Source organism: Thrips palmi, unplaced genomic scaffold, assembly GCF_012932325.1.
Source record: "Thrips palmi isolate BJ-2018 unplaced genomic scaffold, TpBJ-2018v1 HiC_scaffold_10, whole genome shotgun sequence".
NCBI lineage: Eukaryota > Metazoa > Arthropoda > Insecta > Thysanoptera > Thripidae > Thrips > Thrips palmi.
Window position 1 is genome coordinate 17,963,915 of NW_023144621.1, and position 13,404 is coordinate 17,977,318.

The 13,404-nt window shown below is 41.7% G+C and overlaps 2 protein-coding genes across 3 annotated transcripts; one reads left to right on the forward strand and one right to left on the reverse strand.

Moving 5' to 3' along the window:
• Nucleotides 1-1,311: 1,311 nt before the first annotated feature.
• On the reverse strand, nt 1,312-9,179 carry LOC117649891. 2 transcript variants are annotated; one of them, XM_034393077.1, is made up of 10 exons: nt 8,628-9,179; nt 8,396-8,466; nt 7,932-8,087; nt 7,661-7,856; nt 7,290-7,566; nt 7,007-7,144; nt 5,834-6,922; nt 5,176-5,733; nt 4,964-5,054; nt 1,312-4,876 (listed from the first exon to the last, which is right to left on the reverse strand). In XM_034393077.1, exons 2-9 carry the CDS (start codon nt 8,447-8,449, stop codon nt 4,967-4,969), a joined length of 2,556 nt encoding a protein of 851 aa, XP_034248968.1. In that variant the 5' UTR covers nt 8,450-8,466; nt 8,628-9,179; the 3' UTR covers nt 1,312-4,876; nt 4,964-4,966. The 2 variants fall into 2 exon arrangements, with proteins under 2 accessions (XP_034248968.1, XP_034248975.1); XM_034393084.1 differs by lacking the exons at nt 8,396-8,466; nt 8,628-9,179 and adding an exon at nt 8,178-8,302.
• Nucleotides 9,180-9,596: 417 nt separating this feature from the next.
• LOC117649915 (endoplasmin) lies at nt 9,597-13,223 on the forward strand. Its single transcript, XM_034393102.1, has 8 exons — nt 9,597-9,645; nt 10,035-10,130; nt 10,216-10,376; nt 10,455-11,087; nt 11,158-11,856; nt 11,957-12,196; nt 12,282-12,552; nt 12,626-13,223. The coding sequence occupies exons 1-8, from the start codon at nt 9,597-9,599 to the stop codon at nt 12,814-12,816; spliced, it is 2,340 nt and encodes a 779-aa protein (XP_034248993.1). The 3' UTR covers nt 12,817-13,223.
• Nucleotides 13,224-13,404: the final 181 nt, after the last annotated feature.

Sequence of the window (13,404 nt, forward strand, 5' to 3'; positions counted from 1 at the left end):
CGACCACGGCCTCGGGGGTCTCGGCCAGTCTCGGCGTCTCGGCTGGTCGAGGGTCGAGATCAGGGTGGAAAAGACGGAGCGCCTGCGGGATTGCCGGGTAGGCCACCCATCCAGCTCCCCTCGCCGAGCACGCCCGAGAGCCAGGCGCCTGTGGGCAGGCAACCCAACGGCCAAGGGGCCTTCCCCCCGACGGCTACAGGTGCGTCGCGGACGCGCCGAGGGGGTAGGGAACGTTGGAAACCTCGCCGGCGGCCGCCAGTCACTCATCACCCAGCACGATCCCTTTTCATTTTACCGCAATCTTGTCATGATGCAGGTTTGGTCGAAGAAGCACTCCATTCCATCCGTCAGGCGATAGAGCCGAAAATAGACATTCCACGTGTGGCTTTTTCCACTTCCGTCACGAAGGCTCGCCGATGATCGACACTTGAACAAACTTTGCCACTCCGCCGGCAGCTGACTCACAGTGTCGGAATTCGTCAAATGGGTGAATCACGAGTCTTTGTCGAGTTGGTCCTTCCCTTCGAACAAGCGTGCCTGCTGCCATGTCGGCCATGTCGGGAATGAACCTAGGGGCATCATACGGGGGTTATTCTTGCCGTAACAAATGGGTGGTGCGCCCAGGAGAGCACAGCGAACGTCATGTCGGAAAACTGACGGCGATGTTCGCTCTGGTGGCGCGCGTGGCGACAGAAACGGCTGCGAGATTCAGAACAAGTCGAGGTAGCTCGCAGTGGACCAGCGGGACCAGCCCGGCCCGGCACACCCCTGGGCGCCGGGCGGCGCTGACGCACTGCCCTGGGGTGGGCAGCCACAGCCCACCACCCACCAGGCAACCCCCTACCGGCTCCTACCGGCCTACCCCCTCCACCGGCGCGGGCTGGAAGAGGTGTCCGCGGTGACGTCCTCCCGCGCCCTGCTCCCCTGGTACAGTTCTTTTCAATTTCAAGGGAAATCCGAGAAAAAGATTCGCGTTTTCCGCATTCTATGCAATGGGCTGGTGAAACAAGTCTGCCCCATGCCTCATGTAGTGGCAGTGCCCAGCCAATCACCAGTAGCGCCATAAAGCCCGCTGGGCGGCGGGGCGCGTCTTGTGCTCTCGGACCGAGGCGAGGGGCGTTTGAAACTGGCGCCGCCTTTCCCCCCACCGTGTGTTGCATTTCCAGTTTCAAGTCGTATTTTTTTTTTCCAACATTTTAGAGAGTGGAACTCATTTTCCGAGCTCTGCTCTTTTCCACTTTGATAATTTTTTTCTAATCGTAGGCAGAGCATGGGTAAATTAAAGAGTAGAGCAAGGTGAGTAGAGAGAGACGCATGTCTTAACAAGTCTTTTTATTGATACAGAAAAAAAAAAAGATTAGCACATACTAATTTTCCATCTGTTTCCACCAAACTCAGCATGTATTTTTGGTATGAATGAATTAAACATAATTCTCACTTCTTCACATACTTCATCAAACATGAACACACACAAATTATATTAGTACATTTATCTTTGGTAATATATGTGTTGAAAGATTGCTTTGAAGTGCATCTATTTACATTGAAAACAGGACAAGCATGAGCAAGTAATGTGGCTGGGTTTGAATACCAAGCCAATATAAAAGCTTTGACAGTAGAGGAGCAGGACCCCACAGGCTTAGAAATGGTCCTTCCTTCCCTCTTAAGTAGGATCACATTCATTGCTGTCCCAACAAAAAAAGGAAAGCTGCACAAGGAATCTAATAACATAGCTATATTAGATTTCAAACGGAACAAAGGGATTCCTCATCTCCCTCTTAACTGATATGATGTGACATTGCTACCCTCATATGGAATCTCCTTGGCATTTTCATTTGTCCAATCCAGAAAACAATAGTCTGCTTCTGATGTTATAATTTAAGGAAAATAACACTGCCTAATTAAATTAGTTTGGTCGATTTCGGCCTGTAGAGAAAGTGCTCTCATCAACAGTAAAATTATCTGTTAACAAAAAAAAAAAAAAGAGACAGAAAGCCCACATCAAAACTAAGGAGCTTCAGATGTGGATCAGAATGGGCAAGAAAAATGGGAAGTAGACCTCCACAATTAGTGTCACAGCCATTTAAAATCAATTAACATTCCTTTGGATTTAAAACTTTGCACAGCAAACAAAATATACTGAAAATTATTTAGCAAATGTCACATCTGAGGTCGCATTTCAAAGTATTTAGACATCCACTCAGTATGAATTTCTATTCAATCCAAACCAATATCACAGAGAATTAAAAACAGAACATAAGAATAATATAAACAGAATGCAAGAGTAAGTCATTGTACCAGCTATAGACATACATATTGCTGTCATATTTATACACATAATTCTTAATTATTAAGAAATACACTGAGAATAGTAATATGTTCCACAGAGGAATGGGGCTCAGTCTGATACATATTATCAGACCAACATACCTGAACGGATCTAAAAAGAAGGTGTGAGATATGCTAAGATAGTGCTTACAAATTTAGTTGTTTTCAACAACACTCATCTTTGATTAATGTTTGAATAAATGCCTGTTTGACAAAGAGCAGACTAATTAGAATAAAGACAATTTAGGAGTTGTAAATAGAAACTGACTTCAAGAAAATTCCAGAGGAGAAGACACTTGTACTTCCTTGTAATCTTTATGTGCCATTGATTCTAGGAAAGGCGCCAAATCTATGTATATTGTAGACTGCAGGTGTTATGTTCATCCTTGGCAGCCAAGCTGATTCCTGAAAACTGTTGAAGGCAAAAGTTGTTCAGGACTGGTCCCTGTCATAGCAGACTGGCAATTAAGCAGAATCATATCATAAAGCAAATCCTCTGTTTTACATAGTTGCATGGCAAGAAAATAGAATGACATAGATTTCTATTCTCTCTGAAGCCATTTATTGGTCTTTCATATTTTTTCCTAGATGAAAAACGAAAATTCTAACAATGAAGATTTGAAAACACACTAAACTCAATGAAAAGAGTGTCATTTTGTCAATTAAAATAGCAGCACATACCCTAAGGGTTCCTTCCCATAGCAAACAAAGTATGTTGTGTTTGGTACTCTCCACAAGCAAACAGATTAGATCAACTTTATACAAATTAGAGACTCAGGCCTTACTAGACCTTACAACTCTCATTAAATAATGAACACATCAATTTTTTCTTCAGATTACACAAACAATCCATCAACAGTAAAAATTTGAAATAAGTCCAGATGTTTCGCCCTTACATGTCTTGTCATTATTTCTCCTATAACTATGTCATCATGATGAATTTAATGGACAACCATATTCTTTGGCACATTTCGTTTCGACATCAACTTAACTTACAGTCTCAGTAAGATAATATGGGACTATCACTGCATGTGTAAATAGACATGCTAACCAAATTACAAGGTATTCAATATGAGAAATCACACTGAAGACATTTGGACTGTACACATGAAATCTTTCAGGAAAAAAACACACAGACATTAGGTAGAACAATTTATCTACACCTGTTAATGGATAGGAATGTATGGGTTTACATTAATCACAAGGTAGTATCTGAGTACACAGACTAAATGTTAACCCTACATGTTAGCATGTCAATTGACACATAATATAATTCAGAATCACATTAACTTGCTAGTTCAGAGAGGCTTTGTTTTGTTAAAATAGTAGTAGTACCATAATTATAGGCATTTTAAATCAATGCAGATGAGCGAAAATACATCTAGCACAATCATAAAAACACAATATAAATCAAAGAAGTTTTAAAAAAATGGCATATTGTTGAAAAGCTGACAATTGGATAAGAGTATTTTAAAATTAAAAGAAACAAAACAAACAAACAGTTTAGGTAACATTAGGTTTTACAAAGTAGTCTTTTCTTTGTATTCCAGAACTACAATAACTTTCAGGTTCAAGCATAATAAAATGAGCAATTTGGTTGCAGAATTACAAATAAATAGCAACTCATTCAAAGCATTACATTTGTATCACAGGTTAGGTAGTGGCAAGGAAAATGTTTCAATATTTACAATATCAGCTAAAGAAGAAATCCTTTCATTAATTAGTCCACTCATTACATATACAATCTTTAGGCTTCAACTTACAGACTTCTTTCCATAAATTGTACTGACGAGATTCCAGGTTCAACTTGTTTTGGCTACTTCTCCAACTATCTCCCCATCATTTGAACTGTTTCATCTGTCACTAATATCCTAGCTACAATTTGACAACACTCAGCTTAAGTAAATCTTAAATGTTTATGAGGTGCATGGATGGAGACTGAACAGTTTCAGTTGGCCAGTTATTTTTTTATGGAGTGAGATTGATTCTATATGAGTTGTCAGTGAGCATAATACTAAATCAATAGTAATTTACCTCCCGAAAGTAGTACAGAAACTTAAATAATGAGTCCAGTTCCTAAATCATGGTGAAACCAAGCATAAATGAAGTTTTAAATATTACAATAAATTTTTAAACATTGTAAGTCCAGGTCAAATTGAGCTAAACATAAAGAAGACACAGTTTTAATCACACAAGTTAAGGTCATAACTTAACGGTTCAAGAAGTGACATATTTTGATTTATTTATGATGAGCATGAATGGTCACAACCCAAAGAAACAACAAACAAACCAAACATCAAATGAATAAAATGAAACTCATTACCAGCATGAGTATAAAAGGAAAAGAGCAAAACAGAGCCTGTGGAATGTGACATTAAAAAGTAAAAAATAATATATAAAACTATAAAACAAAAAAAAAGGCAATACTTGTAAGGTAATCACAAAAAAATAATACTTTGCTTGCATAGTTAGTTAAACTTTGGTGGCTGAAATACTGAAATATCTTGATTCTGAGGCCATGGTTCCAATACACGAGTTTTTGCTGCACCTATAAAAAATACAGAGAAGTGAATGAAGATTTTTTTTCAACGTAAGAGTGATTGTGTTTCAAGAAATAAAAAAGGAAATGTGGTACCTATCATTCATCTGATTCATCATCAGACGATGATTCTGGCATACTGCTAAACCAGTTGTCTCTTGCTCCGCTACCATGGAGAGGAATCACCCTAAAATAAAACAATTTTTGTCAAACCAAATCTTCAGTTTTGTTTCAAGAAAAAATACTTTAAGAAGCAATTTTTCTTGAAAAAGATCATTTTTGTAGGGAGAAATTTGTCGATTTCTTACCTGTGTCGAGTGGGCAAAGTGAGGCTTGTGCGATAATAGGCATTCCCATTCTCTTCACTAGTATCCGCAGGTTTACGATGCAATGTCATCGTTATTTCAGGCTCTGGTTCCTCTGCATCCAAATAATAGTTGGAGCTGTGAGTGCTCTTACAATTCTCACATTCACTGCGATAATCATCATTGTCATCGAGACCAGCCTGGGCGAGGGAAACATTGCTGTTCTGGGGCAAGGAGGCCTCATTCACAGCTAGGCTCATAATGCTACTATGGCAGCTTCCTGGGCAAGTGCATCTAGGGCTTGATGCTTTGGGGCAAGTGCACCTCGGGGGTGAGGCCGCTACAATGGCTGCCATCACAGACGCAGTTGAAGGGGCGCTCACGCAAGCCATGTTACTCTGAGCTTCCATGGATGGTATGGTTGGAGGAGGAATGCTAATGGCCGATGACGAGGACGTTGGGCCAGGCATGCCACTTGAAGCTACACAGGTAGAGTCACTCAGCATTGGCTGAGATGGTACCATTTTTAGTGTGGGGGTGGCCACAGGTACTGGGTTCCTTCTATGACATATCAAGAACCAGACAGAAATTTTAACCAGAATTAAAAAGTGTTCATAACTACTAAAAGGACAAAGACAAACAAACGGTTTTTCAAAATTACCTCAAGGTGACCATCCCGTTTCCTGCTGTACTGTGGTGCTTCCCTCGTCGCAAAGTTGCAGTGTGAAGATGAGAGCTATCTATAACAGCTGTATGAAAAGAGTCTTCGTACACGCCTGTTCCAGATTTGGGAACATTAGCTAACTGTGGGATGACCATTTTGGAGGACCCAGCCTTCCTATCCTTTGGATCCAAATCTGGGCCTGGGATTGGAGCAGGTATCTCCATATGGCCCACAGTTGTTGTCTGAAGTTGCCTTCCATATGAATGGGTATGGATTGTTGCAGTTTGGTGAAGAGTCTGTCCAACATTGTGAACTTGATGATGTATGCTGTGCGAGTGGTGAGGAGGTAGAGAGTGTGAATTCTCAGGAAGGGGTATGGATGGGAGTCTTCTTTCATCCCCTCGGAAATTCACTGAGTCATTTGCATCTTGCCGCCACATGTCTCTATGACCCACATCTCGATGTGAAAAATCATGACGGTGATGATTATCAGGTCTATGGCTTGAACGATCATTGATGTCCACTTGAATGTGACTATGACTAGGATCCAGGTGGTGCGGAGTTTCTTTCCTGTGAGGCATATCAGGTCGGTGGTTCACATCATTTCGGTGAGAATCTGAGTACTGGTTCAGTTCTGTTCGTGGGATACCATCCATGCCATGGACGGTTTCTAATTGAAGCCCAGTTTCTAGACGATGGTTATTATCAGATCGATGTCCAGCATCCGTTCGATGACTAGAATTAGAGCAATGAGCTGAATCTGGGCAATGAACTCCATCAGACCGATGGCCAGCATCAGGTCTGTGAGGAGCGTCTGACCATTGGAATGCTTCAGGACGATGATTACGTCCTACATCAGCTCTTAGATTTTGGTCTGGCCTGTGACTAATTTCAGCTCGTGTTGTCATGTCACTACGTCTGAGGGTACTGGACCGGGAAGAAGGATCTCCTTGTCTTATAAGAGCAATGTCAGAGTGAAGCAAATCCGGTCTTGGGATCTGTGGCCCAGTGACAGTTGCTGTGACCTGCACTGTACCTGCAGAAACAGATACACAAGAAGCCCCTCCAGCGGCCGGGTTGTCATCACTGCAAAGAGAATAGGGGTTAAAGATATAATTAATGCTGCTAGAGGACAATTTCCTTCAAGTCAGCAAGGTGGAAAAATCTTACTAGCGATCAGGTTGCAAAGTGAAACTGGCACTTGTTGCAAGATTGATAGGGATTGTTCGATGAGCAGTGCCACTCAGCAAATTACCAGCAGAATATGTGTTGTAATTACAAGCACTGACACCCATCAGAGCATCTCGGCTGAAACAGAATTGGTTGGAAGTGTGCAATAATGGGGAGATAAACAATAATGAGCAGATGTCGAATGATAATCAATGAAATATGTGAGAAATTGACATTATACAAAATTTACTGCCACTTGGCAAGAAGCAAAACAACTACAAACCTGTAGTTTGGATGGGCTGAATGCAGATTTCCACTTGCCATAGCAACTGCCAATGCTTCTGCACGAGTAGCAGCTACTGCTTCCTCATATGGAGGTGGCGCCTCCCCTCGAGGAAAGTAATTTCCAGGAGGTTTCCACAAAGGGTAGTGAGGAAAGTGAGCTGCAGGTTCTTCGTAACGCTCCATGGCTCCAGGAAGGTAGCCCAAAGAGCCCGTTATGTACCCAATACTTCCCAAGCTCCGCTCATCTTCATTCATCTGTCTATTTTGACGTCCAGCTGCAATTGACCAATTGTATGATTGTATCAATTGCATAATTAACATCTCTGACAAACTAAAAGCAGACCTCAAAAATCATAAGGTTTAACTTACAACGTATCTTTCTTTGCCTTAGACGATGTATAAGGAAGAAAAGAAGAGAAAAAGACAGGATTGCTGTGATGACTGAAGCTATAAGACGGAGCCCAAAGTCACCTTCCAAGCTAACAACATCAGTTTTTCCTGATGAGAGATCATCAAGGCAAACAAAATCACAGCAACGTGCCCCCTTTCTGAATGTTGAGCAGTTCTGAAAGAATATGGTGAAATGAGCATTTAATCTCTTTTCTTCTGAGAATAAGCTGTAACTGCAAACTGCACTTGCCTGAGGTTGATGGCACATAACATCTTGGCAATTCTTTGGCACGCCACTCTCACACACACACTGGTGGCATTCCCCAGGGCCAGCCATGTACATAAGGCCATGCTTGACAGCTAATCCGTTGATATCACGGCATTCTCCAAGAAGAGACATGTTGAACTGCAGAGAGAATAGAATAAAATAAATATAAAATAAGGGTTATTTAATAAGGGTTGCTGAGGGTACTATGTATGAAGTTCAATGTGTAACCTCTGCCTTTATATTCTACCCATAAAACGCAATTGAGCAGATAAACTATAGTTCATTAATTCAAAGTAACTTGCAAAGTGTTTATCTTGATATCACGGCAGAAAAAAGTAGAACAGAGAGACATAGACTAAGACCATAAAATCGGGGGTGGGGGGCGCACGCTTCCAAGTTCATGACGCCCACGCCCGCAAAACACAGCTGATGAATGGGTTGCCTACCTTTAGGCGCCAAAGCTCCAAAATGGAAATGGGCGTATCTTCGTCATTTGACATTTCCAACCATGAGTTCCCTGCACCAAACAGAAACCAATAAACTACGATAAGATACAGAACTAAACGAGACTCGTAAAGCAGTCGCTTAAATTTAGAAACTTAGAAAGAGACGAGTTGGTTCCAACATTTATGGTTAAAGAGGAAAGGGTTATACATTAGACTTAGACATTAACAGTACCTTCTTGATATGCTCAATTGCGAGAAGGTGACATTTCTCGCAATTGTACTCCAAAACAAGAACGACTATCCCGTCTGAGTTGATGGGATTGATGGGCAGTAAGTTGGAAAAGTTGACTGATAGCAGACGACGCTTGAATCCTCAAGCTCCTCAAGAGCTCCAACAATGGCGCTGGTTAGCAGGCACATCTTCACAATTTGATGTCTAATAGGCTATGGTATGATTGCTAATTGAAGACGAAGAAAAGAAAGTTCTTTGAAATTACGGCCTGATATCGGTCATATCAGGTTAATGTGGGGATTTAACAAGGGTTTTGATACCCAGCCCAAGACACCCGTTCCCACACTTCATTAGTAAACATAGTAACTGAACGTGCCAACGGCAGCCAATGGCTGAACGGACCACTAATCTATGGCACTGATTCCAACCAAAGTTGATTCACGGCATTTTATGTCTTCGATAAAGAATTCTGGGGCAAAATCAGATCGTGTTGCGATTTGACAGGGGTTGACAGAAGAACAGGGGAACAGGGGCGTTCCAGTCGACACCCACTTTTTCGAGCAACTGACCAAAGTGACCAACACACGGAAACAATGCTGCCACACATATCTCAAAACACTTATTTCAAGATAAGTAGGACCTTGGCTGGACAGAGACTCTTAGCAACATTTTTGTTCCACTGAGTTTTCGCTGTATGTACGTCGGGATCAAACGACAGTGACACATTTTCATTTTCGATTAAGTTGGTAGCTCTCAAGTGGGAGTGGATTGCTGTGGACCAATCACATTTCGACAAATAAGGAACAAAACAGCATCTCTCGCGTGGTGAAGGCTGATTGGTTGTTGCAAATCTTTCCAGAAGCAGTCAGATTTACAAGTGCTTGACGGCAGGAGCCAGGAGTAGCGCGACGTCGCGTAGTACCCGTTTTGTCGCCTGTCGGGGCTGAAGTACCCGAGTTGCGGTTCAAGATGAGGCCTCCCCTTCTAGTTTATGTACTGGGAATCACCCTGTTAGTTGGTAAGTCCTCCGACTGTTTCCTAATAATTTATTTCGGAAAGCAGACGATTTTTGGAAGGTTAGCAGTGGCTTTTGAAGCGTTACTTATTGCCCTGTCAGTCGGTTTAGTTTTAGGTGTTTTGGTCCATTCAAAACAAATTCTTGTGATTCCGTTGATATCGATTTCCCTCGGTCCTGGTCTTGCTCTGGTTCGTGGTGTTCAGGACACTTCGAAACCGGCGGCTCCGGCCCTCCCTTTCGTCCGTCATTGTTAACCCAGCTCCACCATTATTTATGCTATCATTGCAATAGGAGCTTCTTTCTTCTCAGACCGCTTTGTTCCACATTCGTTCTTTCGACTGCTTCTGTGTTTTCTGTATGTTGGTCGTAACAACCTTCTCTGTGTACAGGATTTGCTACCGATCTCTCTCTGGCTGATGACGTAGTCTCAGATTCAGTGAATCTTGATGTTGATCTTGGTGTCAGCCGTGAAGGATCCAGGACAGGTGAGTCTAAATTACCAATCTTCTTCATGTTATCAATCTTAAGGCAAATTGTATTTTTTGTATCTTACGAACCTGTTGTTCACAGATGCTGAGGTTGTTCAGCGCGAAGGTGAAGCTATTAAACTAGATGGACTAAATGCTGCCCAAGTTAAGGAGCTGCGAGAAAATGCAGAGAAGTTTACATTCCAGGCTGAAGTGAACCGTATGATGAAATTGATTATTAACTCTCTGTACAGGAACAAAGAGGTAATTAAGAAATTGACGTAATGTTGCTCTTAGCTAGTTGAGTTGAGATTTGTAATGAACTGTCGTCTTGCTTTTCAGATATACCTGAGAGAGTTGATCTCCAATGCTTCGGATGCCCTCGATAAAATCCGTCTGCTATCCCTGACAGATTCCTCTGTCTTGGAATCTACAGGCGAACTTTCTATAAAGATAAAGGCTGATAAGGAAAATAGAGCTCTTCATATCACTGATACTGGTATTGGAATGACAAAGAAAGATTTAGTGAACAATCTTGGAACCATTGCAAAGTCAGGTACTGCTGAATTCCTGAGCAAAATGCAAGAGTCAGCTGAGAAACAAGATATGAACGACATGATTGGGCAGTTTGGAGTTGGCTTCTACTCCTCATTCTTAGTGGCTGATAGGGTCATAGTTACCACAAAACACAACGATGATGACCAGTACATCTGGGAATCTGATGCATCCAGTTTCTCCATTACAAAAGACCCCAGAGGTAACACTCTGAAACGCGGTACTCAAATCACCCTTATCATGAAAGAAGAGGCTGGTGATTATCTTGAGCAAGATACTATCCGCAACCTTGTAAAGAGGTATTCTCAGTTCATTAACTTCCCTATTCACCTGTGGGCCAGTAAAACTGTCAAAGTAGAGGAACCTATCGAGGAGGCAGATGAGCCCAAGAAAACTCCAGAAGATGAGGATGAAGCGCAGGTGAGTGGTAATGTTTTCTGTTCTTGTAGGCTAGTGGGTGATGCAATTTTCTAATTTGAATATTGTTTAGGTTGAAGAAGACAAGAATGAGGAATCAAAGACTAAGACTGTCGAGAAGACTGTGTGGGACTGGGAACTTCTGAATGACAGCAAACCCATCTGGACTAGAAAACCAGCTGATATCACTGAAGAAGAATATATTGAATTCTACAAGGCCCTCACCAAGGATGCTACTAAGCCTCTTGGGAAGGTTCATTTTGTTGCCGAGGGAGAAGTAACATTTAAATCTCTGCTGTTTGTTCCGTCAGTTCTACCAAGCGAGTCTTTCAATCGTTATGGAACAAAGAGTGACCACATTAAATTATATGTTCGTCGAGTCTTCATCACAGATGAATTTGCAGAAATGCTTCCAAACTACCTTAGTTTTATTCAGGGAGTTATTGACTCAGATGATCTACCTTTGAATGTGTCTCGTGAAACCTTACAGCAGCACAAGCTTTTGAAAGTGATCAAGAAGAAATTAGTTAGAAAAGCTCTGGACATGATGAAGAAAATGGACAAGACCTCATACAAGAAATTCTGGAAGGAATATTCCACTAATATTAAACTTGGTGTGGTTGAAGATGCCGCTAACCGTTCACGTTTGGCTAAGCTGCTGATGTTCCATTCATCCAACCAACCAGAGATGACATCTTTAGAGCAGTATGTTAGCCGCATGAAACCCAAGCAAACTCATATATACTATCTGGCTGGTGCTAATCGTGAGGAGGTGGGTAACTGATACAGCCAATTCAATCTACCCTCCTTTTATTTCTAATCAATTTTGTTAATGTCTGTTTTGTTTTGTTTTTTTTTTAAATTAATTTCAGGTTGAGCAGTCACCATTTGTGGAAAGGCTTCGCAAGAAGGGGTATGAAGTCCTGTACTTGGTGGAGGCAGTTGATGAGTACTGTATCACAGCTCTGCCAGAGTTTGAAGGAAAGAAATTCCAAAACGTTGCTAAGGAAGGATTTTCTCTCTCTGAGGCTGACAAGGACCGCCATGAGGCTGCTATCAAAGCATTTGAGCCCCTCACAAAGTGGCTTTCTGAAGAAGCCTTGAAAGATCAGGTATTGTTTTGGTTTGCTTCTTAATCCAATCCATTATCTGAAAGATGATTTTAGCTGAATCGCGGTTCTTCATTCCACTACACAGATTGCAAAGGCTGCTGTGTCAGAACGCCTTTCTGATTCACCATGTGCGCTGGTTGCCAGCATGTTCGGTTGGACTGGCAACATGGAGCGCTTGGCAGTGAGTAATGCTCACCAAAAGGCTGATGATCCCAACCGAGCTTATCATCTTAACCAACGGAAAACTCTAGAAATCAACCCCCGTCACCCATTGATCAAAAGCCTTCTGCAGAGGGTAGAGGTCAACGCTCAAGATCCTGTTGCCAAAGAAATGGCTGTTATGATGTTCAGGACAGGTATGTCTTGTTTTGCTGTCTCTAGGCTATTCTGTGCTATGGTTGAGCTTAACTGAATATTCTTCTTTTGTAGCAACCCTGCGTTCAGGATACATGCTTAAGGATACAGCTGAATTTGCAGCCAGTGTAGAACAAATGATGAGGCAAACCTTAGGTATACCAGCAGACGAACAGGTTGAAGAAGAGGAAGAAGTTGAAGAGGACTCAACAAACAAAGAGGATGACAAGCAGGAAGATGAAGATCAAGATCATGATGAATTGTGAAGATCTCTTATTATTTAGTCCCAACGAAGTACCTTTACGACAGACTGACAGTTTTATGTGATTCCAGTGAGTGAGAAAGAATTCTTTAATGTTCCTCTTCTCTCTTCACATTTTTCTGTTTCATAATTGCTGACTAAAATTCAGAACAAGAAGTCATGTGCAAGATTTAATCTTTTATTGATGTCATATTGATCATGTTTGACATCATCTCTTAATGTTTGCACCATATTGGTGTTCATGACATGGACTCACAATACCATGTAAATGGTAAGAGAGACTTCTTCAAACCCGTGCATTTCCATAAGTTTTTGTTCCAACAATTAAGTGGTCCGCATTGTAGAGTTTCGGATATATTTATAATGTAAATAAACTTTGTGATTAAAATTGTGAATGGACCCACCTTATCAGTTGTGTGTATTGATATAGATTTGTAATTATTTCATCTATCTTTGTGAGAAAGAGCAAATTGGTCCCGATTCTCTTCAGTATTATGCTTTACAATAACTTGCTTATTGCGTGTGGGTGCAGTTGTTGTGTATCTGAAAGGTGCAAGCAGATGAATGGTGTCACACGAATGCAAGTGAATAA